The following is a 26,598-nucleotide window of genomic DNA, read 5'->3' as shown; positions in this document are numbered from 1 at the left end:
TATTTTTTTTGAAAAGTTCAGAAAATTTGCTATAAAATTGTCTAAGAGACATTGAAGATTGGACCTCTGGTTGCTGAGATACAGCGGCTTAAAGAAAAAGAAACACGAAAATTGAAGTTTTCTAAGTCTCACCCAAACAGCCCACCATTTTCTAATGACGATATCTCAGCAATTAATGGTCCGATTTTCAATGTTAATACATGGAACATTCGTGAAATTTTCCGATCTTTTCGAAAAAAATATTTTGAAAAAAATTAAATCAAGGCTAACATTTTAAAAGGGCCAAACTTTGAATATTATGCCCATTAAAAATGCTAGTATTGATTTATTTTTTTTTCAAAATATTTTTTTCGAAAAGATCGGAAAATTTCACGAATGTTTCATGTATTAACATTGAAAATCGGACCATTAATTGCTGAGATATCGTCATTAGAAAATGGTGGGCTGTTTGGGTGAGACTTAGAAAACTTCAATTTTCGTGTTTCTTTTTCTTTAAGCCGCTGTATCTCAGCAACCAGAGGTCCAATCTTCAATGTCTCTTAGACAATTTTATAGCAAATTTTCTGAACTTTTCAAAAAAAATATTTTTGGAAATGGTCACTCATGGTCACTATTTTTAAAAATTGAAAAACTGCAAATATTTCGCTAAAATCAAACTTTCGGTGGCTATATCTTGAAAACGGAGCCCTTTATCAAGAAATCTGTAGAGTACTTTTCGATTGCAAATTCAATTTTGCATAAAAAAATGAGGTCAAAAAAATTTTATGTATGAAATTTCGATTTTTTCCAAAAATCAGCAGTTTTTCAAAAAATCATAACTCGGCGGCAGATTTTTTGACCATGTTTCTCTATAGCTCAAAAGTTGCGGATTTTTGTCCCCTAAAACATATAAAAAAATCTCGAAAATAAAAAAATACATATTTTGGGAATTTGAGTTTTTGTGAAAAAAAAGTTAATAAAAAAATCGGGAAATTTTTTTTTCCGTGTACCTATTTTTTTCTAAATAGCCCTTAACAATACCAACAACTTTGCCGAAGACACCAAATTGATCAAAAAATTCATTCAAAAGTTACAGATTTTCGAATATATACGTACCATTTTTGTATGAACAGCTGCCAAATTTGTATGGAAATTTATATGGACAAACTAATGATGCAAAATGGCTTCTTTGGTCATAGGGAAGGCCCCCACAAAGTTTGAGCCAAATCAAAAAATACAAATAAAATCCATTTCCGGTTCTGGTAGAGAATTGCTCAATGGTCAAAATGAGTCTGAGGATCATTCAATGGCTTGACTGCTTGTAGAAAAATCATGCAACATTGAGAAAATATATAGATTTTCTAATTTTTTATGCTGTCTCTCATATAGTACCAAATCAAAAAAAATATTTTTAGTATTTTTTGTTGAGCAGCGTTTTTTTTTTCAAAGTGTTTGGACAGTGAAAATCTATGCTCCACAACATTAAAATTGTTTTTTAAATTGCCTCAGTGACCTTAAAGTTGCAAGTGAAGAAATCATGCAAAAATATTGTTTTTCATGGCAAATAACTTATTCCAGAACAAGTATTTTCAACTTGTGAATAAATAAATTATCATTGAATATGCCTTTAAAATGTAATTTCTAGCGCTATTCAACTTGAAACACTATTTTATGAAATCACAATTCAAAGTTTTAAAATATTTGGAGCATGTTTTTAAAATATGGTTGCATTCTTTGGGTAAATTTCATATGATACGAAGTTATGTTTAATCATTTTTCATGGTTTATATGGTAATATAGCCTTATTAATTAATTAGATTAAAATGATTTTCATAGTGTAAAAGTGGTTGAAATCAAACGATATTTTATTTATATTTAACCCTCTAATGCCCTTGGTAACTCACGTGCTTTATAAATTTATAACAAACAGTAATTTCTCGAATAGTTTTAAACAAATTCTTAACGAACAACTCTTTTTGAATAATTTAATTATATCAATTCAATTTTCAATTAATAAACAAAAATGTCAAACAAATCTCAATTTTAATACTGGCGGGAAGAGGTGAATATATATGAATGAAATAACAAAAAAATAGTTAAAATAGGTTGTCGAAAATAAAATAGTTTATATTCAATCCAAAATAGCGTAATTGTTGTTACCCAACATATAAGCAAACAATATTCCTAAATAATAAATAAATAAATATCTGAATTAAACCTTGACATAAAATTTACAGAAAAGCTAATTAGTTCAATATGAATAAGAAGGTTGAAATGAATTAAATTTTCTCATAATTATTTTTTGTATAAAGTTATAAATTTTTAAAAACATTGATGCCACATAGGTAGGAAAATGTATACTTCCGCTTGTATTTCGGGAATTCCCGGGAAACGGGAATTATGTTTTTTCCGGGAAATCCCGGAAATTCCCGGAAATTTTTTTCCCGGGACGGGAAATTGGACGCTCTCATTAAATTGTGTGACCTGGTTTTTTTCTGTGTTTTTAAATTTTCGACTAGAAAGCCTTTTCATTTTAAAATAAATAAAACTGTGTATGAAACCCTTAGATTTGAGGTTGAGTTTTCAAGAAGAATTATGTATAAATTGTAAACTTAGAAATCCCGACATTTTGACAAAAAAAACACTTATTCTCGATTTGAATGTTTTCACTCTTTTTCTCGATGTTTATGCATAATTTCATAAATTCCACACTTTTTCCCGCCTTGTGCGGCCACCTGTAGGGAACTCGATAGAATAAATTCCTTGCGCATGATGAAGCCCGATAAAATATCATTTTGGCATTATTTAATATGAAATGTTATGCAATATTTTTGGATAAATGTTCACAAATTTTAAGAAAAAGTATTAGACAATACATAAAACATAAAACAAATTATTGTACCATCAGTTATTTCAAAATAATCTTATTTTTGCAAAAAAAAATATATGTTTCATGCCTGTTTTTAATCTTTATGGTAAAACCAAATTATCTCTAAAAAGTTTTATTTTGCGATTTTGTCGTGAAACTACTTTCTGTCATTGCCATTCTCTTGCCTTCGGCCTACTTTTCATCTCCAAAAATAACAACACTTAAAAAAGCCTTTCAGCATCCATTTAAATGCTGAAAAGTTCAACTTTTCAGCACTTGTATCAAAAAGAAATACTTTTCGATACTGCTTCGGAGTACTAAACTTATCTTGACGGCAAATAACATTCAATCTGTGATTCAATGAAACAAAAATTTCACTGGATAAATCAAATTCAAAAGATGTGTTCCGGAATTTTTTAAAAAGTGTTATTCTTTACTCGTTGCAAAACTTGATTTTTTCAACACTTGTCGTATTTTTACAACTCGGTAAACCTGTACAAATCTTCTTTTTCAAATTGCTACATAAACTTCTAATCAATTCCATTTTTAAAAGCAAATTGGGACACATGAGTTAAATTGTGCAACTGTTTTTACCACAGGGTGGCCTCCTCAGGAAATAACTGGGAAATTCCAGAAAATGTCGAGAATTCTGTTTAATTGGGACCGGAAAAAATCGACAAACTCCCTTTGAATAAATTCTACATGTTTTTTTTTTTATATCTGTATATATTATCTTAATTATTCTAAACGAACAATTCGAGAAAAAAAACTATGTTTGACTTTGTGTAATAGACTCAAGCTTTTTGGCTTAGGATTTATTTCTGTTGTGTATTCCATGATATTATTATTTCAGGCATTTGTTTATAAATAGGTGCATGTTTTCTCATCAAATTTGTGCAGTAGAACCTTATTTTAATTCAATAAGCACATTAAATAATCGAATGAACTCATTCTTTCAAATTTATACTGTATTTCAAAATTAATTTTAAAATATATTTCATGCAATATTCACTGTAAAACATTTGGTAGAATAAAAAAAACAGTTTGTACGCATTTTCACAGTTTAGGTTATATATTCTTTTTTGAAGCTTTTTCAAAATTTTATTTTAAATTTTTAAGGAATTTTTGAATAATAGCTGGAATAAAATATTTCCAGAGTTACTGTGCAATTAAATCACATTTAAGTGGATACGGTTTTTATTTCATTGTCATCAGCAAGTTGACAAGTTGACTTCATTTCGAAAAGGTACGAGTTGTTAAAAAATCGTAGTTATGCAACATGATTTTACCATCTTGTATAATAACTCTTAGGATAAAACTTTTCCAGTAAATTGAAAACATCCAGGAATGATGAAGATAAAAAAAATAATCGGATTGTTTAAGAGCAAAATTTTTTTCTCGGAATTTATCCCATGAATACTTAAAATTTTGCCGAAGAAAAAATATCGATCATAAAAAATTGTGGGGTAGGGGGGTCTACGTGGTTTATGGATGGTCCCTAATTTTCTTATGATCTCAAGAGAAAACCGAGAAAAGGGTTTTCTGAGTGGCCACACTGTTTTACCACAATTTATTATTTCAATATTTATTCTTTTTCTTGTTGGATTTGTTAAGAAAAGAATTCAAAATAAAATAATGTTTGCATTCATATAGAAATTCAAAGCTACCAGACTGCCGTCCCGATTCGCCCCAGTTGTCGGTTTTCATGTTTGTTTATCTTTTACAACGAGATTTTGTTTAAAGCTTCAAACTCTATTTAAAAAAAAAAACCCCAACCAACTTACCGCAGCACGACTTGCCAAAGTCCAGCCGCACCAGCTGCACCATGTACGGCTCGAGCAGGTTCACGTACCACCACGGAACCCGTTCCGGCTTCGTGAGGGAGCACGTCTCGGGCGAAAAGAAGGCCGACGTCGACCCGTCGATGGCCTTCTGGGGGATGCCGGCCGCGTCGGTCGAGATCTGCATCGGGGCCTTCCCGGCGGCCACGTTCAGCACTGGAAAGAGGCATAGAGAGGGAAAAGGAGGAAGAAATTAGACAATGTGTGATTTTCGGAAATCAAACGGAACCGATTAAATTGTGTGTGTGAGTGTAATTACATGTGCGTATGTGTGATAGAGCGTAAGATATGAAATTCGATAAATCACTTTGCCTCAAAATTTATCGAACAAAAAATTATGAAAAATGAGTGCACACTTCTTCTTCTTCATATTTTCAAATAATCTTTTTTGGCACTTGTGCCGAAGGCAATTTGCGGGGTCCGTAATTTCTTCATTATTGTGCAGCCAAATTTGGAGTGGCGTGGCTTATTGAGAATATGCTCAATATTGTGCTGTGTCGAGATGGAAGTGTGCGTGAAAGAGAGCGAAGGCCACTACTGTTATCTGGAGTTTTTCTCACTCTCTCGGGCGGTTTCGGATGGTCGAAATCGGACGAAATTGGGTTCGATAGCGGACTTTCACGAGGAACATCTTTTGGAGTTTTTTTTTTCTTCATTTCGTGAATTTATTTGTTGTGTTTGTTTCTGCTTGTAATTGTCGATTTGTTTGAAGTTTTTATTTTTTTGTCAAAATATCGTAATTATTAGAATTTTATAGCTAAGTTATCTTTTTTTCTATCTTATTTTTAACATTAAATTTGATTTCTTTAATATTTCAACGCCGCCATTTTGAACGCCATCTTGGATTTAACAATTCTAAATCACTTATGCGTAGTTCTGGGGTACTTAAGCTCAACAATCAAAAATAAAACAATGATTTTTTTTAATTTTTTGTATTCTTACTTTTAATATCAAATCGAATTCTGTGACCCCATTTTAGAAAAAAATGTAATTTGAAAAATTACTAAATGCATTTTTTTTCAATATTTCATCACCGCCGTTATGGCCGCCTTCTTGGATTTAAAAATTAAAATCGCTTTAGAGTAGTTTAGATGTCATACCAAGCTAAACAATCAAAAATAAAACATTTTTTTTTGTGATTCGATAATCCGATTTTTTCTTGAGGCCTTCGGAAAATCAAGGCTGGACTTTTTAAGGCTTTTAAGCAAATTTTGAATTTCTTTGCTTATCGAAAATAGACGTAACACTGCAGGAAAAAATGTTTTTAATAAATTACTGATTTTTTGTTTTTTTTATAGTAGCATAAGGCCGGTACAAATTTTATTGAAAGTTTTTGTCACGCCCCCGCCCCCTCTTCAAAGTGGACATGGAAAATAAGGGGGCAAAAAAAAAAAACAACTTCAAAATTTCAATGGAAATTTAAGTGCAACTAGCTGAAATCAATTTTAAATTCATTCCCCTACGTTCTGTTTCATTTTTAAGCATGTTTGAGTTGATTTAAAAATCTTTTGAATTTTTTAAAATTTCAGATGTTTAGTATCGCAAAAGTTTTTTTCGCAAAAAAAAAGTTTTCGTCAAATTTTACATTTTTTGAAAAATTAATGATTGAAAACCAACTGAACTAGTATAAAATGCATTTTAAAATACTTTTTGCATTTAAATGTTGAGACTATGGCTTGTTCCCCCTCCCCTTCCGTTAACCTCGGCCAGAGCCGAGGGACAAAAACTATGAAAAATATTTGCATCGGCCTAACTTTAATAAATTAAAAACCATTTCTGATACATACTTAGTGTTAAAAAATATTGGAACTACACCCAAAGGAAAAATATATCTCAAAATCTGCAACATTGGATTTGCTGCAGAAAATGTCATATTTTATAACATTTTTTGCAGCAAGCCCGTAGATCATTTTTGCCCGCGTGTAAAAATTTCAGCGATCTGCAGTTCTCACCAACACATATAAAGCTGGCCCGTCCCCGAGCAACACTCCATATCTTAGTGCTCTTTCACTCACTTTTCATCAAGCGTCCATGGCGCGGTGGTAGCGTGTCGGATCAATAACCAAGAAGTTGGTGGTTCAATTCTCGTTCTGTGAAGGTTTTTTTTTGTGAAATACAACCAAAAAGCCGTCGGTAATGTCGATAATTGTCGGTAACGGGCAAAAATGTCATACTCCTATATCGCAAAAAATGCATGAGGACAGATTTCATGCAGATTCTGATATACTTTCATGCCGCCATGCATCACAATCATGCGACTGCCAGTTGGGTGTATAGCTGAAACTAAGATTTTTCTAAAAGCAAGGTCGAGAGACAAAAACTTTGAACAAAATTTGTCGATTTTTTTTTAATTTTTACCACAAAACACTTGGAAAAATAATGTTTCAGGTAATTTTGTAAATATTTTTCAAACTTTTTCATGATACATTAATTGCGATGGTATTTTTCGTCATTTCATTTTGCTATTTTGTTCAATTTTTCTGATTAAGTAATGCAATTTAATAATCATTCAAAAGTGTCAAAAAATCTGATTGTTATGGATACTGGAATCAAATAAATTTGTATCGAGAAACACCGTGTTATCTTACAACGGTATTTTAATGGAAACATACAAGCCTGAAAGTACCTATATTGGGCCTAGTACCCATTTTCGACTCAAACGGGAATGTTGAGTTTTTTTCTAAAGACCGTAGTTGGCATGAAAAATTAGAAGAGGAAAAATTTCTAGTTAAACAGTTCTGAGTAAAAAGTCAAAATGGTTGTGAAATTTGTTGATTAGGTCCAAACCAGGGACATCTCTCTCAATTTTTTATCTTTATAATTCAATGTTAAATATTAACCTTTTAAACTTTTTCCAATTAGTGGAACAATACTGATTCATCAAGTACAAATTACCTCAATGCAAACAATCCACACATTGCACACATCAAGAGGAACAGTTGGCACAGTGGATCTTTGAATTAGCCGATAATAGACCGTGACTGATTGTGGCGTAATCGGCGATTGAATCCGATAAGGGGCCTTTACTGGCTTGCCTGGCTTTGTTTTGCTTCTAACTGTGTACTCTTGAATGCGCAATTAGGTTTTACGCCGACTCGATTTGGAGGTTAGAAAGGAGTGCACTGTTTACATGGACTTAGCACAGTTCGATGCGATCGTCGATTTTGTTCGGGGAAGTTCGTCGACAATCGACGAAGACCATGTAAACAGTGCACACGAGCTGTCAAATGACGTCACGGTGTAAAACCTAATAGGGTCGGTTAGGCCCTCTGCTGCTTATATAGTTCCACTAGCAACCACCAGGGGGTCGTCCACATGTGGGGCGGCTTCGGGTGGGAAACCGTTCGTTCTGTGTACAGTTTGGTTCTGTTTTAGATTTGCTTGGAAAGTTACAGCGTTGCCCCTCTCCGGTAATTGAACCCTTCTCTGTTTGTTCAGGTCGAACAAAACTAGGTTAGTAAGGGCGCAAACGGTTATTGGTTATTGTGACCAAGATTGATAAAAAGACTCGGAGCTGTAATCACATTCAAATTATAGCTCCATTTGGATTAAGTCCCCATTTTCCCTCTCTCTCTAATACGGATCGAACGGTCGTTAAAAAGACCTCTGCGGTGTCGTCCATTAACCTACATTTCACACTTTCTCCCTTTTGCCAAGTTATTACAGCGAAAAGTAGCAATACTATCAATGTAAACAAACGAGCGCGCGTGAGCTTGCCAGTCGTCGTTATTGTCATTATTAGCTGTCACCGCGCCCCAAATTGGCGCCATGCTTCGCTATCGATGTGTAAGGCCGCCTCTTTTTCGTGCCGTAAAGCCACGATTACGATCTAAATGCCAAGTCAGGTGCCCTGCGCAAGTGTGTATCGAAAGGAAAAGCTCGTGAGTTTGAATTAATCAGAGCGTGATTGCGTCACTTTTCACTTTTCTTCAAGCTGGCAGGGCTCAACACTTTCCGTAGAAATTTGCCGAGTGGTTACATCAATATCATTAGTCTGGAAAAAAAATCCGACTAATCAAAGTAGACCGGTTATTAGATAAAAGTTAATCACAACTCAATATAAGGGCCATAATGCAACTCAGTTTGACAGCTAGCGGTGCGATCAACCTAAATTCCTTCCGCAGAGGAATTCTCTTATTTCGAAAAACTCAACAAATTGCTTAACGGGTCGGCCCTTCGGTTGGTGAGGTCAAGTACGGTTCTGCCGGTGGTCACCACGCCCTCGGGGGCCATTTTTCTTCGCGGTGAAAATTACCCGCTTTATCGGTTAACAAATGAAAGATTAATGATCGCGCGCGCCACCCATTCTTCCTTCGACGGCCTGAACTGATGAAGATGAAGATGGAAGCGCAACCTTAACCGTTTCCTAATTAATTGCTTCATTGCGCGGTGCTGCGGCACCTTGGCGATTGGTCATTAGATCTTTGTTGCGCGGGAAAACTACGAGGTTTCTAATCGAGGAATCGCACCTGGACTGAGGTCTATGGTTAGCATTTGGTGAGGAATGTAATCATCATCAGTGCTAGGAATGTTGTATGTATTAGGGCGGGCACAAAAATACCTATATTTCTTATATTTTGCAATATGAGTATCAAATGATCGAGTTTTTTTCATATATTTCAAAAGCTATAACACAATTTTTGAAAGTAGTCAACATTTTCAAAAAACTACGTATTTTTGAAAAAAATGCTAAAAATTTCAGTTTTTCACATTATAGGAAATTTTTCGGAAATATTCGTAAATTTTTCAAACATTTCGATAGTAATAATATTTTTTTGTGAAATACTCACAATGTTCATAAAAAACGTATTTTTGAAAAAAATAACATCATTTTTGTTTTTTTTTTCTTACAAAATTGGATCATCCAGAAACCACGTGGACACTTTTTTCGATTTCTCAACCCTCCCCCCTTAATGGACAATTGTCCATACAAAAAAAAAATCTTTTTTGTATGGAGCGTGAACAATCGCCATACACCCCCCCCCCCCCCTAAAGTGTCCACGTGGTTTATGGATGGTCCCTATAAAATAAGCGGAAATTTGTTTCACATTTCGATGAAAATATATTTTTTGAAATACTGTCATCATGGGTGACATTGGGTCTGGGGATTAGATTGAGTCATACAAATTTCCGCATTTTTGTACGACCCAATCTCACCACCCAGACCCTATGTCACCCCTGATGACGGTACTAACATTTTTCACAGAACTACGCTGCCGTTCTACGCATATTTGTCCCATGTCAGTTTTGGACGATTTTGACTTTTTAACATTTTTAAGTTTAGTTTGATGTGTACTTTAAGAAAAACACATAAAATTTGGTAATTTGTTCGGAAACTCATTAAAAACAACACCAAGGCTGTTTGTCCCATCGTTAAACAGTTGCACTTTTTTGAACATGGGACAATTATGCGTAGAACGGCAGTACGTATTTTTGAAAAAAAAACTAAAAATTTCAGGTTTCATTATACAGGATTAAATGATTGGAATTTTCGCATAACTTTATAATACCAAATAATACTTTTTATGAGAGTACTCCAAATTTTTACAAAACTACGCACTTACGAAAAAAATTCTCAAATTTAATGAGCGTGATTTTTCATATCTTTCGATGGTTATAATATTTAGTTTTGAAAGTACTCAATTTTTACATACTACGTATCTTTGAAAATATATTGAAAATTTTGGTTTTTAAAATATGGGTATTAAATCGCCGAGAATTTTTCGTACATTTGGATAGTATTAACATATTTTTGAACATTCTAAATTTTCACAAAGCTACGTATTTTTTGGACAAATACGGTTTTGTGAAAATTATTAGTGTTTAAATAATATCATTACTAATATTGCGCAATTCTCACTAACTTGGACTTCGCACTAAATTATTGCTATCGATCGCACTATTGCGACTTGTCAAACTGGCTTGGGACATTTTTATTTTCTCAAAAAATGATCAAAGCGAGCCGATGTTGCTCACCTGTCAATCGCAATTTTAAAGTGCGAATGTTCAGTTTGGTGGAAACTGCGACTGGAAATGTAAATAAACAACTGCTGGTTGCCTAGTTTTTGGAAATTTTGTTGTCAAAAGTGCGAGAGAAAAGTGCGGGCCAAATCCAAGTTACAATGCAAGGATCAATAAAATGTATGAAAAATTTTGAATTATTCGATATCCATATTGTGAAAAACTGTAATTTTTCAGTTTTTTTTTCTAAAATACAAAGTTTAGTGTAAATTTAGAGCATCTTCAAAAAATTGAATTCAATTCTTAATGTAAACAACTGTAATTTTAAATATTTTTCCGAAAATACATAGTTTCGTGAATATTTTGAATATTTCCCGGAACCAGTGCTGTAGGCGTAAGCGTGGTTGCCTCACACCCAGTCGGCCTGGGTTCGATTCCAGACGGTCCCGGTGGCATTTTTCGAGACGAGATTTGTCTAATCCAAAGGTCGTCAGTTCGAATCCCGGGGTAGATGGAAGCCTTAGCTCCACCAAATTTGAGATTGATCAGAAAATGTTGATTTCAGTTTTGGACTTTTTTGTGCACGACTGAGGGGGAATATGCAAGTTAAACTCAAAATTTTAAAATGGCCCGAAAATCATCAGGAAGATCCTTGGCCCAAATAAGCAGTCACCTATTTTACTCTTTTTTTTAATTAGGGCGGTCTAAAAGTCTGAACTTTTCAATAAATGGCAAAACTTTTTTTTCTCAAAAAATCATAATTCCCCATCATTTTTTTTAAACTTAAATTTTTGGAATCACTCTAATGGCATAATAAAAATATTTCTCTAATTATTTGGGTAAAGGGCCAATTTTAGTACTTTCGAATAAATAATAATACTTTCAAAATCATTACTTTCAATTAAAACATATTGTTAGAAAAAAAAATCAGCTTTTTATGAATTTTGAATATCTGGTAACCCTATCTGATGTTATAAGTACTTAAGAGGCAGTATTTGTAAATTTTGCTCGGTTTGTTCTAGAGGTCGTATCGAGGTGCTCCGATTTGGATGAAACTTTCAGCGTTTGTTTGTCTATGCATGAGATGAACTCATGCCAAATATGAGCCCTCTACGACAAAGGGAAGTGGGGTAAAACGGGCTTTGAAGTTTGAGGTCAAAAAACATAGAAAATCTTAAAATTGCTTTCCGTAAAACTTCATCAATTCCAACTCTCGTAGATGCATTTGAAAGGTCTTTTGAAGAACTTCAAAATGGGCCATAGACATCCAGGATTGGTTTGACTTTTTCTCATAGCTTTTGCAAATTACTGTCAAAAATTGATTTTTTAAAAACCTTAATATTTTTTTGCAACAGCCTCCAACACCCATACTCCCATAGGTCGAAAGATAGGTAATTTCATGGACTATTAGCCTATGGTATTAACTTTTTGGCCAATCGCAGTTTTTCTCATAGTTTTTCGATTTTTCTAGAACAAACATTTTGCAACGTTAGTTTTTACTCTGTAGGCCAAGAAGACGGCACTTTTTGGTCTCAATTTTATCATATTCGGAATCCTCGGACAATTTCACGTAAGTTAGAAGTATTGGAGTTGTAATATTAATTTAAAAAATAATTAAATAAAACTTTTATGAAAAAAGAAATAGATTTTATTTACTCTATGATCAATACGTCAAATGCTGTATCAAGTAGGCGAAAACCTGTCTTACCCCTAATCAAACAAATTGTTAAAAAATATTTTAATTAATTCTAAATGGCAATTTTTCCAATCAAATTTACAACTCCTATACTTCTAATTTACGTGAAATTGTCCGAGGATTCCGAATATGACAAAATTGAGGCCAAAAAGTGCCGTCTTCTTGGCCTACAGAGTAAAAACTAACGTTGTAAAATGTTTGTTGCAGAAAAATCGAAAAACTATGAGAAAAACTGCGATTGGCCAAAAAGTTAATACCATAGGCTTATAGTCCATGAAATTACCTATCTTTTGACCTATGGGAGTATGGGTGTTGGAAGCTGTTGGAAAAAGATATTAGGGTTTTAAAAAAATCTATTTTTGAAAGTAATTTGCAAAAGCTAAGAGAAAATTTCATACCAATCCTGGATGTCTATGACACATTTTGAAGTGCTTCAAAAGACCTTTCGAATGCATCTAAGAGAGTTGGAATTGATGAAGTTTTACGGAAACGCGAGCAATTTTAAGATTTTTTAGGAATTTTTGCCCTCAAACCTCAAAGCCCGTTTTACCCCACTTCCCTTTGTCGTAGAGGGCTCATATTTGGCATGAGTTCATCTCATGTATAGACAAACAAACGCTGAAAGTTTCATCTAAATCGGAGCACCTCGATACGACCTGTTACACATTGGTGAAAAACTCGCTCTTAAGGTGAAGCCGTTGATCATTTTCGAAGAAAATAACCATCACTATAAATATTCTGTATTAAATTTAACGAATTTCAGCACCAAAATGAATCAGCATGTGCTGGTTGTTGCCTTCTTGAAGCCACCGAAAATTTTTTTATCTAAATCAATTGTGCTTCAAAAATTATAAAATTTTGTGGCACAGTCATTGACGTCCTAGTTTGCAATCATTGATTAATGACGATTTCCATAACTTTACAAGTAATGGGATTATTGTTACCAAAAGGAATCAGCATGTGTAGGGCACTATTCTAAACAACTTGCAGAAGGAATTTTGTCAAAATATTGAAAGCGACGCAAAATTTATATCTTTGAACGAAAAATCATGACAATGATGGAAGTCTTCACGTTAAGTAACTGTTAAATGGCTTTTTTCAAAAGCCGAAATTTAAAAAAATCTGATAACAATCACTTTTTGAGTCATTTTACAGTGCCTTTCTTTGGAGATAAATGAGGAGGACCTAGTGGATAAGTATAAACTCTAAAGGTGTGGCAACCTTAATTTCTTATGTCGCAATTTAAGTGATATAAAGAGATCTGGCAACCCTGTTATTAGATACCACAATTTGAACCAATGACATGTTTTTTAGGCTGGACGTTGTTAGATTTGATGAAAATGAAAACTAGACCTTATTACAAATCGGTGGGAACATATTTAAAATACATCCTACAAATCTGGGAGCACTGTTCAGAGGCATCGATATAATGTAATTAAATCGCAACTTTTTTTTTGTTTCGAACTAGAATTGGCATCCACAAAGACAAATCAAACCGTGCCACACCCCCCTCCCCACTTTCGGAAGTGTTTATTTTTGTCGGCCAAATTCCACCTGCGCAAACAAACTACTTTTTCCGGGCATGGCTCAATTGATATAGTGAATAACTTTGCGCATAATTATCTTGCGCTGCGCCATTTGGTGCCTTCATTCGCGCAAAATTAGCTCTATCAAAAACCCGGTTACGTAAAGAAAATTAAAGGAAAAAAAGAGTACCACTAGAGTAGTGCATCTTGTGTGTTTTATTGTTTTTCGTTTCGTGTTTATGGCGCTTAAATTCAATTTCCTCTATTCAACTGAATGAGCTTGGCAGACACCTGCTGGAGTGGCGGACAAAATTGGAAAAGCAAGCAATTAAAAGTTTTAAATTGTGCGTCTTGACTGTCTTGATCGATTTTGCGTCGCTCTTTTCTGATGAGTTTTTTTTCAATTTGTTTTCTTTTAAATATTTTTAATAGACTTCAATAAATTTAATTTTAGTATATTTTCATGAATTTTCATAAAATTTCAAGGTACCTAACGTTGCTAAGAGTATCTAGAGAGCAAACCCGTAACTGCGCTGCTCGTGCTGCGTAAAACACGGCAAATTTCTACAATTTACTCGAACAGTTTAGCAAATCTGGGCGCACCGTTCCTATAATTTAGTCCTATACCCCGTACCCTACAATTCAAGGCACTACAACTGCAAAGTGCATCATCATTTTCCACCACACCGGCGCGCACTTTTCCATCAGTTCCTGTGTAAAATTAAGGCAAATTGCGTTACTCGTTCGAGTGTCTCGTTTTCTTTACTTTTATTTTATTTGGTGCGTCAAAGTGGGCAAATGCAACGTGAATCGATTTGGAAATGGTTTCAATTTGGAGGTTTGTGGCAGGACAGGTGAGGGAAAAAGTGAGAGAAGAAAAAGAAGAAAATAAAACAAAAGGTAAATACGTGGACTAATGGTCTACTAATGGGCACCAGATTTGAATGCAAAACTGTTTCAGTGGTTTCGAAGTCACTGGCGAGAGCCAGCTGCGACAGTTGCAACAGTTGGATTTGGTTGATCAGTAGGTAACTGGAGCAGATCACGGCTTTGATTGAAGGAATGGAATGTTGGTTTAGCGAAATTGTCATTCGAAAAATAAGCTAAAAACCCTTTTTTTTAACTCACAGGAGTGTTCCCAAAACGCTACATTGTCTCTCAAAAACTCATGTACACTGAAATAAAAAAAAGTACAAAATTCCTAAATTCTAGGAATTTTGGCTCCTTTCCTTATTTAGTAATTAGGTTTTTTTTATTAGAGGAAATTCTCGTATGTTTGGCAGGTTAAGCTCTCGCTCCTAACTCCATCCAATTAGCTGTTTTCCACTATTTAAACAACTAATTTTGCAAAACTTTTGATAGAAACTTGCTTGCTCACTTCTTATTGAGCTATTTATCACTCGATTTCAGTTAAAACGCTTTTAATTAGCTTTAATTGAATGTCAAAGTTCTGACCTGCCAACGTAAGAGGCACGCTGGAATTAGATGCTGTTCCCCTACTTAATAGGAAAAGGAGGCAAAATTCCTAGAATTTAGGAATTTGACACTTATTTTTTATTTCAGTGTAGATGTCATTTTCGTCAAGATTTACTACTTCCAATTTTGGAAAACTCCACACGGAGAAAAAAGAGTTCCCAAAATCGTGAACAAGCGTTCATGAAAATGGGAACCACGAACAAAGTGTTCAAATTTCATGGTACGTTTTTCAAAATCGTACCATGGGATTTGAACATTTTGTTCGAGGTTCCCATTTTCATGAACGCTTGTTCACGTTTTTGGGAACTCTTTTTTCTCCGTGCACACCCAGTATTAGGGTGGTTATCTAAGTATTATGGTCTCATAACAGGGTTGCCAGATCTTTAATGTTTTCTCATCGAATAAATAGATGAATCTCACTTGTTAAAGTTTAACTGTCAGTTTATTTTGCTATTCTGCTTTGCTTTGCATTGGGTTTTCACAATCATTTTTGGAGTATTTTCTACAGGCTTTTACTTAACTTTGTCAAAGAGATTTTCAGCTTCAACGAGATTCATAAAAAACACACACAAAACATCAAAAACTAACACACAAAACCACTATTCAAATTCCATCACGTCCTCCCCGGTCCACTTGTTGAGAAGTAGGTTAATGGCAAAGGCATCAATCACCGGCGGGATGATTCGTTCATTGGTCTTTAATTTCGCTCGAATTTTGCGCGCGCTGTTCTCTCGCATAGTATGGTGCACACAAAGTTGTAAAAAGCGTTTTGCATGGTACATGGTTTTCAAACCTTACACACATTTCCAACACGGTTCACCGGTTTAACACGTGCTCTGGGTTTGCAATGAGTTGATTTGTGTGTGTTTTTTTTTCATGTTGAAAAAGATAACCTGAAGCAATTTTGCATACACAATTTTGAGAAGAGGGACGAGAAAAAATAAACTAAAAATCATCAAATAAATCACGCAAAACGAGCAGGTCTCACGCCCTGAGCCACATTACACAAATCATAAATGATTGAGAAAATATTATCGAATCGCACTAATCCGAAGGAGATGCTTTTCAACCTTTGGCCAATTTCGAGCTTTAGCAGGTTGTTTCACCATTTCGACTATTGATCATCATAAATCATCATCATTTTTGAACTTTTGGGTTGCAAAGTAGTTTGTTTCGGGCACTCTTGCTCCAGAAGGTTGTTAAAAGAGTAGGGTAGTGATAACGGGAAAGGAGCTAAAGAATTGATTAAAGCACTGTTAGATGAACTGCATCGAATAAGGTGATCGGTTGGCTTGACTTTATACCAATCCTTGCATTGATTTTATCTTTGAGAAAACATTAATTTAAGTTTGTAATTATTTAATGAGTGAAGTTTTATGAAGCACAGATTAAATTTAAGATCCATTTGTAATACATAGGGATATCAAATTTTATAAAATGCATCAAATCTAAAATATTGATCATTTTGAATACATTTAAAGTAAAGGGTCAAACCTTGATGAATCAAATGGTAAAAAATGAGTCAAATTTTCATGCAACTCAACTCAAACTAAAATGTAAATTATCGGATTAGTTGTTGGAGACCCAGTTTATTTCTGTTAGAATATTGATTAAATCACAATTACATAAAAAAGTTCTATCAAACTCACAAATCCCAACATTTTGCTTTCGATTTCATCCGCGCCCGTGGCACAAACTTCTTGCATCATGCCTTTTACCACACGTACCCCAGCCCAGCCCAATGAATCATCAAATATCCCAACATCAAACGCGGGGGGCGGCGATGGGGCTGACGAAAAGGGAAGATAGAAGTTGCGCCGTTAAAGGTTAAGCCAGAGTTCACTTTTCATTGTTTTCCTTTACTACTTGCTGCTGCTTCTTCGTTGCCAGTCTCGTAATTGTGATTGCGCTTCTTCGTGCGAACCTTCGGCTGCAGTGACTTCAACGGGGGAAAAGAGAGGAGAAGGAAAAAAAGTCAGCTCTTTTCAAAGGAAAGTGAAATTTATCTCGGTGCACTTTTCCTACCTCTTCTGCGCCAAGCTTTGCGCGGTGGTTAAAGAATTTTCTGTACTTTTCGCTTAAGACTCGAATCTATGTGCTACTAATAACACGAAGCAAGGCGTAAGGCCTTGAGAAATAATGTTTCGTCTGCCTTGGAAAACAAAACTGATGATGCTGAATTTTAGGAAAATTATTTTCTACGAAAAACTAAGCAATTCTTGTTTTCAATTTTATTGGTAGGCCTCTCGATAGGGGAAATATTTTAAACCTAATAAACGGTCGTGTTTGAATGATGCAGGATAATCTGGAGTGTTCCTTGAAATTTACTAAAACCTACTCCTTGGCAACTTTTTGTGAACATTTCTGTTTATTTTCACTTTTATTAATAGTTATGCTATTCCTATTACATACAAGCATTTAAAAAAAAAATCCAAAATGTATTCTAATCAAACGAGAATGCATTGGGCAACGCCCATTTTTCTATTTTCAGCTTAGTTTTTTTTTTACTTCCAGCGCTCTTTTGGGTCTGTTTAGTGCTGCCAAAATTGATGAAATTTTAAGCGAACGCTCACGAAAAGTAACATTTATAGAGAACATTTCCTGGCATCACTGGCTCACTCCAACAGGCGCGCTGGTAGTGTTGGTGGCCACCCTTTGTTCTTTATTTGCCTTCGCTTCTCGCTCGGTTTTCTTCAGCCTTCGATTAGAATGGGTAGTCAAAAGTCAAACGTCAAAAGACTTTGCGCGTTTGTTTTTTTTTTATGGCGCTTGCTAATTATTTACATGTTTCGGGATTATTTTTCAAGTGAGTGACTAACTAATGTGCAAAAGAACATGTTGCCGAAAGTTGGGGGCAGTTTTGTATTGAAAGCGCCGTGAAAAAGTAAGCGAAAGTGAAAAGTTGATTTTGGCGATATTCATTAAGCGTTTGAGGGTCTCTCACGTGTGTCACTATGTGTGCCAACAAAATGATGAGAAATGGTCTCGCAAAATAGAAGTTATGATCAAAAGTGCATTAAATTTGATTTTTTGGACAGTAAATAGCATAAATTTGCGTGCTTACACGAGGTGGTGCTGTTGCTGGTAGGTTTATAGCCTAAATAGTATTTTTGGAGCTTTAATCGAGCATCAAACTCTTCATATGACGAAGATAGGTGTTTGATTGGAAATGGTATATTTCCCCTATCCTGCTTCTGCCAAAAGATACAGAGTCCTTAAAACTGGTTTGAAACGTGTTTTTTGCTCGACAAACTTATGGGAAATTGGACGAGCTGTCCGGTAAAAATATTTACGAGACTGAAAAATCAACTCTGTCATATAGAAATTGCCAATTTGTACCTCTAAAAACCAATTTTTTCAACATTTTTGTTTTTTAAAACCGATGTATCTTCCGATGTGCCTTCTTTCAGATGGGGAAGAAAAACGTCGGTCCATTTGCGTAAAAGAGGTTTTGGGTGACTCACTACACATAACCTTCAGACGCCTAGAAATGAGCAGAAACTTGCAACAGAGCCCACAAAAGACCCGGGGGTCGTTAAAGTGGATTGCTTTGCTTTTGCTTTTTTTTGTATCTTCACAAGGATTGGACATAGGACAATGGCCAATATGGAGACTTTATGTAAAACTGTCTGGGAAATCGTTTCCCTTTATCGGTTTTTCAAAATTTTGAAGTTAGAACACTTTACGAAAAAAAGCAGTTTTAGTATATGATTTTTGTATTTTTTTAGATGAGACATATCATTCTACATTTTTCGCGAGTCTTTTTTTCACATTTTAGGCTATTTTCACAAAATTTTTGAAAAAATGAAATCGTGACATCACCTTAAAATTTAACTCTTAAACTTTAAAACTGAAAAATCTCATAGTATTGGTTTGCATTTTTCTTTCAGTGTATTTTTTTTTTCAAAAATCCCGTCTAATTTCCTACAAGTTTGTCTTTGACCACTTTTTGGTACGATGCAACGGCTTCGAGATACAGCAATATTTAAATTACAAAATACAAAAATATTGAAAACACTTACGCCCTACTCAAATGTCATTATCGAGTGTAACTGGCTCCATATACACAAAAATGGCTTTTATAGGCCTAGGATAACATGTATAAAAAGTTTCATTGAAATCGGAGAGGGTCGGGTACAAAAGTACCAGAAAAAATCCTGATTTGAGCTGGAATTGCTCGAAGGACTGAAAGTTTATCATTATTTTGCTTTCTTAAAACTGTAAATATTTTATTAATATTTCAAGAAACTTAGATTAAGTCTATTTAATTTCTTTCAATTTTTCTGGGAAACTTAACATGAGGACTCTTAAGTGGGCCGGATTTCATAAAAAGTTAAAAACCGCAGGCTGCAGTCAGATTAGTTCTATGCAATGCTGTTTAAAAATGGGTTATCTGATTTTTGTTAAGAGCGAGTCCAAGAACAGGGCATACCCCTTTGTATGGGACGTCGTTTGGACCTCACCAATCTGCCTGAAATTTTCAGGGGTTTTTTGTACATATAAAACTAGCATCTGGCCAAAATATGATCACTCTAGGTTAATGGGAAGTGGGGCAAATCGGGACACAAAGTTGATGGTTCAAAAACGTCAAAAATCTTAAAAAGGCTATAACTTTGGCAAAATTCAATTTAATTTCAAAATTCAAAATGCATCTGAAAGGACTTAAAAAATGCAACAAAATGCAGGGAGAAGCATCCCAATTGGTTAAATCTAAAAGGAGTTATTGGAATTTTAGTGAAAAAATAGCATAATTTTCAAACTCAAATGAAAAAGTGTTCCATCCAGATATCAACTCGCTTCGACCTGCAGCTTGTATAGGACATCTGAGACTGCCATCTGAGACTGAGAACGCTTTGGGTAAGGCAGTTTAACATATTAAATAGACAATTTTACTTTTAGTAAAATTTTCGGTTGTAAATTTTTGCTCGGGAGACCCCTAAGATCCCATTTTGTGGTGATATTTTTATCATATTCGTATTCCTGAGACAATTTTACATAAGAAACATGCATAAAAATTGTTATTTTCTTCAATTTTAATCATTAAAAAAAAGAAAGTTGAAAAAAATCTCCAATTCACATTTATTGAAAATCAAGTTCGTTTCCAAGGATACTAGATGACACCAGAAAAAAAGCAGCTTCTTAATTTTTTTTTTATCTTTCATATTTTAAAAGATTAAAATTGATGAAAATAACAACTTTTATGCATGTTTCTTCTGTGAAATTGTCTCAGAAACACGAATATGATAAAAATATCACCAGAAAATGGGATCTAAGGGGTCTCCCGAGCAAAAAATCACAACCAAAAATTTACTAAAAGTAAAAGTGTCTATTTGAACCTTCAAACTTTGTGTCCCGATTTGCCCCACTTCCCATTGACCTAGAGTGCTCATATTTTGGCCAGATGCTAGTTTTATATGTACAAACAACCCCTGAAAATTTCAGGTAGATTGGTGAGGTCAATGCGAGATGGGTATGCTTTGCTCTCGCTCTTAAAGTTTCCCCCGAATATAATCTTAAAGATTTTTAAAGCTAACCTTCTACTATATTCTTTATAAATTTCCTCATTATTTAACCCTTACCACTTTTCCCCACCTCCAAACATTCGCTCAGGTGTACGATTATTACGCTGTACGCTTTGAACGCCAAAACTAAGAAGAACCAACAGCAAGAAAAAAAACTAACTTAATCCACCTATGTGGTTGATGCCTTCCTCACTTTTTACCAACAATGGGTAATATGAGTGGTTTGGACACATATTTCAGCAATTTTTTAGGTCCAGAAAAATAAGTGCACAGATATAACTTAAGTTGTCATAACTCGAGACAGGGTTGCCAGATTTTCAATTATGTGGACTCGTTGGAAAGGTCTCTTGATTACCTAACCAACGATGGGTCGGATGATGGTCCCGGACATCGTTTACATACATTTAAGTAAGATCCGGCTTCAAATAAGTACATAAATATCTGGGTGATGAATAGAGAGAAGGCGTAACGTGATTTTCGAATGATCCCACTTTGTGTACATCTACAAACTAGGAGGCTGTTCAAGCACAAGCATGACTTTTTTCTTACTGGTAGATGAGCTGTTTTATAATCAGTGGTATGCGCTTTATTTTGTCTAGTTTTCTACATTATTTTGCTGGAAAATTATGTGTGCTTTAAAGTTTCATTTGGTTAGAAGAGGTTTTTCTTTTTTACGGGTGACGAAGAACTGCGACGAAAGTGTCATTCTGCAATGTCGAAGATAAATACCTTGGCCTATTTTGGAATCCTGCAGCTCTTCCTGGTCCAGCGAAAAATCATCGCTAATTCTAGCAAAGCTGATCCACCAAACAGAAAAGACTTTCAATAAATTAGTAAGTTTGAAAACAGAATCAAACAATTAAGACAACTTCTGGATAGTATAACCGCATCGATTTTATATAAAAAAACTTCCATTCATAATTATAAAAAATGACGATCTCGCCTTCAATGTTCTTAAGATTTCTTGACTTCACCTCCAGGTTCCAATAGCCACACATTTCTTATTCATGAAAAAATAACAATTTTTAATGATCGATAACAATACTCTCTACTTTTGGCGAACAGTAAATTGGTTCCACTTTGGCAGTTCAAAATTGAGGCCGTTTTGCGAACCATCATTCAGCACCCAGATAAATATCACTTAAGTGGTCATAACTCGAGACAGGGTTGCCAGATTTTCAATTATGTGGACTCGTTGGAAAGGTCTCTTGATTACCTAGCCAACGATGGTCGGATGATGGTTCCGGACATCGTTTACATACATTTAAGTGAGATCCGGCTTCTAAAAAGTACATAAATATCACTTAAGTGGTCATAACTCGAGACAGGGTTGCCAGATTTTCAATTATATGGACTCGTTGGAAAGGTCTCTTGATTACCTAACCAACGATGGGTCGGATGATGGATCCGGACATCGTTTACATACATTTAAGTAAGATCCGGCTTCAAAAAAGTACATAAATATCACTTAAGTGGTCATAACTCGAGACAGGGTTGCCAGATCTTCAATGTTGTGGACTCGTTGAAAAGGTCTTTCGATTACCTAACCATTGATGGGTCGGATGATGGATCCGGACATCGTTTACATGCATTTAATTGAGATCCGGCTTCAAAAAGTACATAAATATCACTTAAGTGGTCATAACTCGAGACAGGGTTGCCAGATCTTCAATGTTGTGGACTCGTTGAAAAGGTCTCTCGATTACCTAACCAACGATGGGTCGGATGATGGATCCGGACATCGTTTACATACATTTAAGTAAGATCCGGCTTCAAAAAAGTACATAAATATCACTTAAGTGGTCATAACTCGAGACAGGGTTGCCAGATCTTCAATTATGTGGACTCGTTGGAAAGGTCTCTTGATTACCTAACCAACGATGTGTCGGATGATGGTTCCGGACATCGTTTATATACATTTAAGTGAGATCCGGCTTCAAAAAAGTACATAAATATCACTTAAGTGGTCATAACTCGAGACAGGGTTGCCAGATCTTCAATGTTGTGGACTCGTTGAAAAGGTCTCTCGATTACCTAACCAACGATGGGTCGGATGATGGATCCGGACATCGTTTACATACATTTAAGTAAGATCCGGCTTCAAAAAAGTACATAAATATCACTTAAGTGGTCATAACTCGAGACAGGGTTGCCAGATTTTCAATTATGTGGACTCGTTGGAAAGGTCTCTTGATTACCTAACCAACGATGTGTCGGATGATGGTTCCGGACATCGTTTATATACATTTAAGTGAGATCCGGCTTCAAAAAAGTACATAAATATCACTTAAGTGGTCATAACTCGAGACAGGGTTGCCAGATCTTCAATATTATGGACTCGTTGGAAAGGTCTCTTAATTACCTAACCAACGATGGGTCGGATGATGGATCCGGACATCGTTTACATGCATTTAAGTGAGATCCGGCTTCAAAAAAGTACATAAATATCACTTAAGTGGTCATAACTCGAGACAGGGTTGCCAGATCTTCAATGTTGTGGACTCGTTGAAAAGGTCTCTCGATTACCTAACCATTGATGGGTCGGATGATGGATCCGGACATCGTTTACATACATTTAAATGAGATCCGGCTTCAAAAAAGTACATAAATATCACTTAAGTGGTCATAACTCGAGACAGGGTTGCCAGATCTTCAATGTTGTGGACTCGTTGAAAAGGTCTCTCGATTACTTAACCAACGATGGGTCGGATGATGATTCCGGACATCGTTTACATACATTTAAATAAGATCCGGCTTCAAAAAAGTACATAAATATCACTTAAGTGGTCATAACTCGAGACAGGGTTGCCAGATTTTCAATTATGTGGACTCGTTGGAAAGGTCTCTTGATTACCTAATCAACGATGGGTCGGATGATGGATCCGGACATCGTTTACATGCATTTAAGTGAGATCCGGCTTCAAAAAAGTACATAAATATCACTTAAGTGGTCATAACTCGAGACAGGGTTGCCAGATCTTCGATGTTGTGGACTCGTTGGAAAGGTCTCTTGATTACCTAACCAACGATGGGTCGGATGATGGTTCCGGATATAGTTTACATGCATATAAGTGAGATCCGGCTTCAGAAAAGTACATAAATATCACTTAAGTGGTCATAACTCGAGACAGGGTTGCCAGATCTTCAATGTTGTGGACTCGTTGAAAAGGTCTCTCGATTACCTAACCAACGATGGGTCGGATGATGGTTCCGGACATCGTTTACATGCATATAATTGAGATCCGGATATATGTGAAAACACATTTTTATACATAACTTTTGAACTAGTTATCGAAACTTCAAACAATTCAATAGCGATGTATGGGACCCTAAACCAAGTCGAATGCAACTGGTTCGATCAAAATCGGTTCATCCAGTGCTGAGAAAACTTGGCAAGATTTTTGAACACATACATACATACACACACACACACATACACACACACAGACATTTGTTCAGTTTTCGATTCTGAGTCGATATGTATATATGAAGGTGGGTCTTCGAGCTTTTAATAAAAAGTTCATTTTTAGAGCCGGATTATAGCCTTACCTCAGCGAGGAAGGCAAAAATCAAAGCAAAAATCCCGAAGGGCATAGCTCTTGTTACGACGACGCCCAGTCAACGAACAGAGGATTTGCACGACCACAACGAAGGCCTGCTGCGGTCGCGAACCTCACCTCGCGTGAGCTTTGCGGCTTGGAAAAAAATATGACAAGCAAAGAAGAGAGCGCTTTCACTTTCCTTCACACACACGTGCGCGCGCGTCTCTATTTTGAGAGCTTTTTTTCGCTTTACTTTTGTTGTTGCTGTATTTGTTCACTTCTTTCGCGTTGAACTCTCGCTTTTCCACGTGAGATTTTATTTTGTCTTTCTTTCGTTTCTGCCCTTTTCTTCTCTTTCTATCTTTTAACTATTTTTTGTTGTTACTTTGGCTCGGTGTGTAGGACGGATTGTTGTTTTGTTTTTGTTTTGATCGTTTTGTGCTAGGCGGTGTGTGTGCGTGAGTGTGCATGACTTTTGTGAGCTTCAATTAGAAACAGATACGATTAAGACTCAGTGCGACGTTCGTCAAGCTTCGAAGGGTTTGTGGTTAGAGGAGGGGAAAAAGAGATGCAGAAAAAGACATCAAACTAGAGAAATGAGTTTTGAAGAAAAGATACAGAGAGAAAAAAAAATGTTAGAAAAGATGTGCACAATAATGATAATAACAACCGCGGCCGGAGGAAAGTTGTGTCTTGTGTCATTAGGGCAACGTTCCAGAGCGCGTAGCGTGTTAATGAAGGTGATTTACCCTTCGCTTAAGGCATGTGTGCGTTTAGTGGTGGGGTGGTGTAAGAAGCATAAATTATGTGGTTCAACATACTCATGCTGCGCGTACCGAGAGGGTATCACACTTTAAGGCGACATTAGTCAAGAAGGTGTTGACTTCATTTTTATGATTACGGGTTAAATTTGTGCTTTATAAGAATTTTAATGATATTCACCAAGACTGGAATTGAAAGCATTTTTCAAAATCTGGCATTTTTCTAACTAAGAGCATGAAATATGTTCAAAATGTATATTCCAATATCTTGTCATTTTAGAACCTTGAAAGATTGTGGTTAATAATTTGGAAATCGACAATGGCATAAGAACTCGATGTTTCTCTAGAAAAATCTATTTTGGATGAAGCTATATATAGCTAATTTACATTTCTTTAACATTATTTCAATAGATTTTTTCAAGAAAAACGTAAAAAAGAGGGTTTTGTTATTTTTGTCTTCAAATTAGCTTCAAACTTAAAAATAGTTTCGAATTACTTTTCAAAAATAACAGATTTGAAAATCAATACCTTTTAATACCAGTGCTGAATCAATGCTGAGTGGGTGCTGAAAAGTTGAACTTTTCAACACTTTGATTTGATTTGATGGGATAACCAACAGGGCCACAAGGATGACCTATGTAGCGGTTGCCTAGAATTGCAGTGGCTCAGACTTAAAAGAAGCATCTTCAAATTACTGCCGTATAAAGGGCCAAAAGGGGGTGGTTGGACGCGAACAAGCAAAATCACTCACGGTGTCCTCAGGGGAAGAGAATCTCCTTCCGACAGTAACCTCCAATAACTCCGAAAAAAGTCTGACAAAGCTGAAAAACAGGGCTCGCACCCTGTTGGGGGCCTAAAAGGGCGCGGCAGACAGCTGGAAACTGACAGAAGTCAATAAGTGCAGTAATTAGACAATCTTTAAGAATTGTTCAATTAATACACTATTTTCCCCTTGCGACGTAGTTCTGGTCTTCCACTATCCACATCCAGTCTCCGCCACTACAGCATACTGTCCACTGCCCTGATGCTCCCTCCCCAATCCCCGGCTTTGATTCTAACTACTGATGAAAAGGAAAATCATAGATGAGAAAAGGTCAATGCGGATGGACAGCAAATCGAGCTCAGTATCCCCTCACAAAGACTGGCAGTAAGTGTGAAAAAGACAGTGAAAAATATGAAGAAATGCAGAAAAATGAAAAGATAGTATGTCAATGCGGATGGATCGATGATCCCCCCACAATGACAAAAAAGAGACAGAAGATAGGAAGAGCAAAAGAAGAACAGAAAATCAAGAATAAGAAATAGTCAATGCAGATGAATAGCAAACTAAACTCAATATTACTTAAATACTTTAAATACTTTAAATACTTTAAATACTTTAAAGACTTTAAATACTTTAAATACTTTAAATACTTTTTATACATT

The 26,598-nt window shown here is 35.4% G+C and overlaps 1 protein-coding gene across 3 annotated transcripts in view; it reads right to left on the bottom strand.

Annotated features, from left to right (window-relative positions):
- Nucleotides 1-26,598, bottom strand: part of LOC120432603 (uncharacterized) — a 136,746-nt gene that overhangs the window by 26,645 nt on the left and 83,503 nt on the right. For all 3 annotated transcript variants that reach the window (XM_039597852.2, XM_039597866.2, XM_039597859.2), the window contains exon 3: nt 4,633-4,845. In XM_039597852.2, coding sequence (XP_039453786.1) covers nt 4,633-4,845 — 213 coding nt within the window. The remainder of the gene's footprint in view (nt 1-4,632; nt 4,846-26,598) is intronic.

Source organism: Culex pipiens, chromosome 1 (genome assembly GCF_016801865.2).
Source record: "Culex pipiens pallens isolate TS chromosome 1, TS_CPP_V2, whole genome shotgun sequence".
NCBI lineage: Eukaryota > Metazoa > Arthropoda > Insecta > Diptera > Culicidae > Culex > Culex pipiens.
The sequence above is the reverse complement of the archived record's forward strand: the minus strand, read 5'-3'. Positions and strand labels throughout refer to the sequence as shown.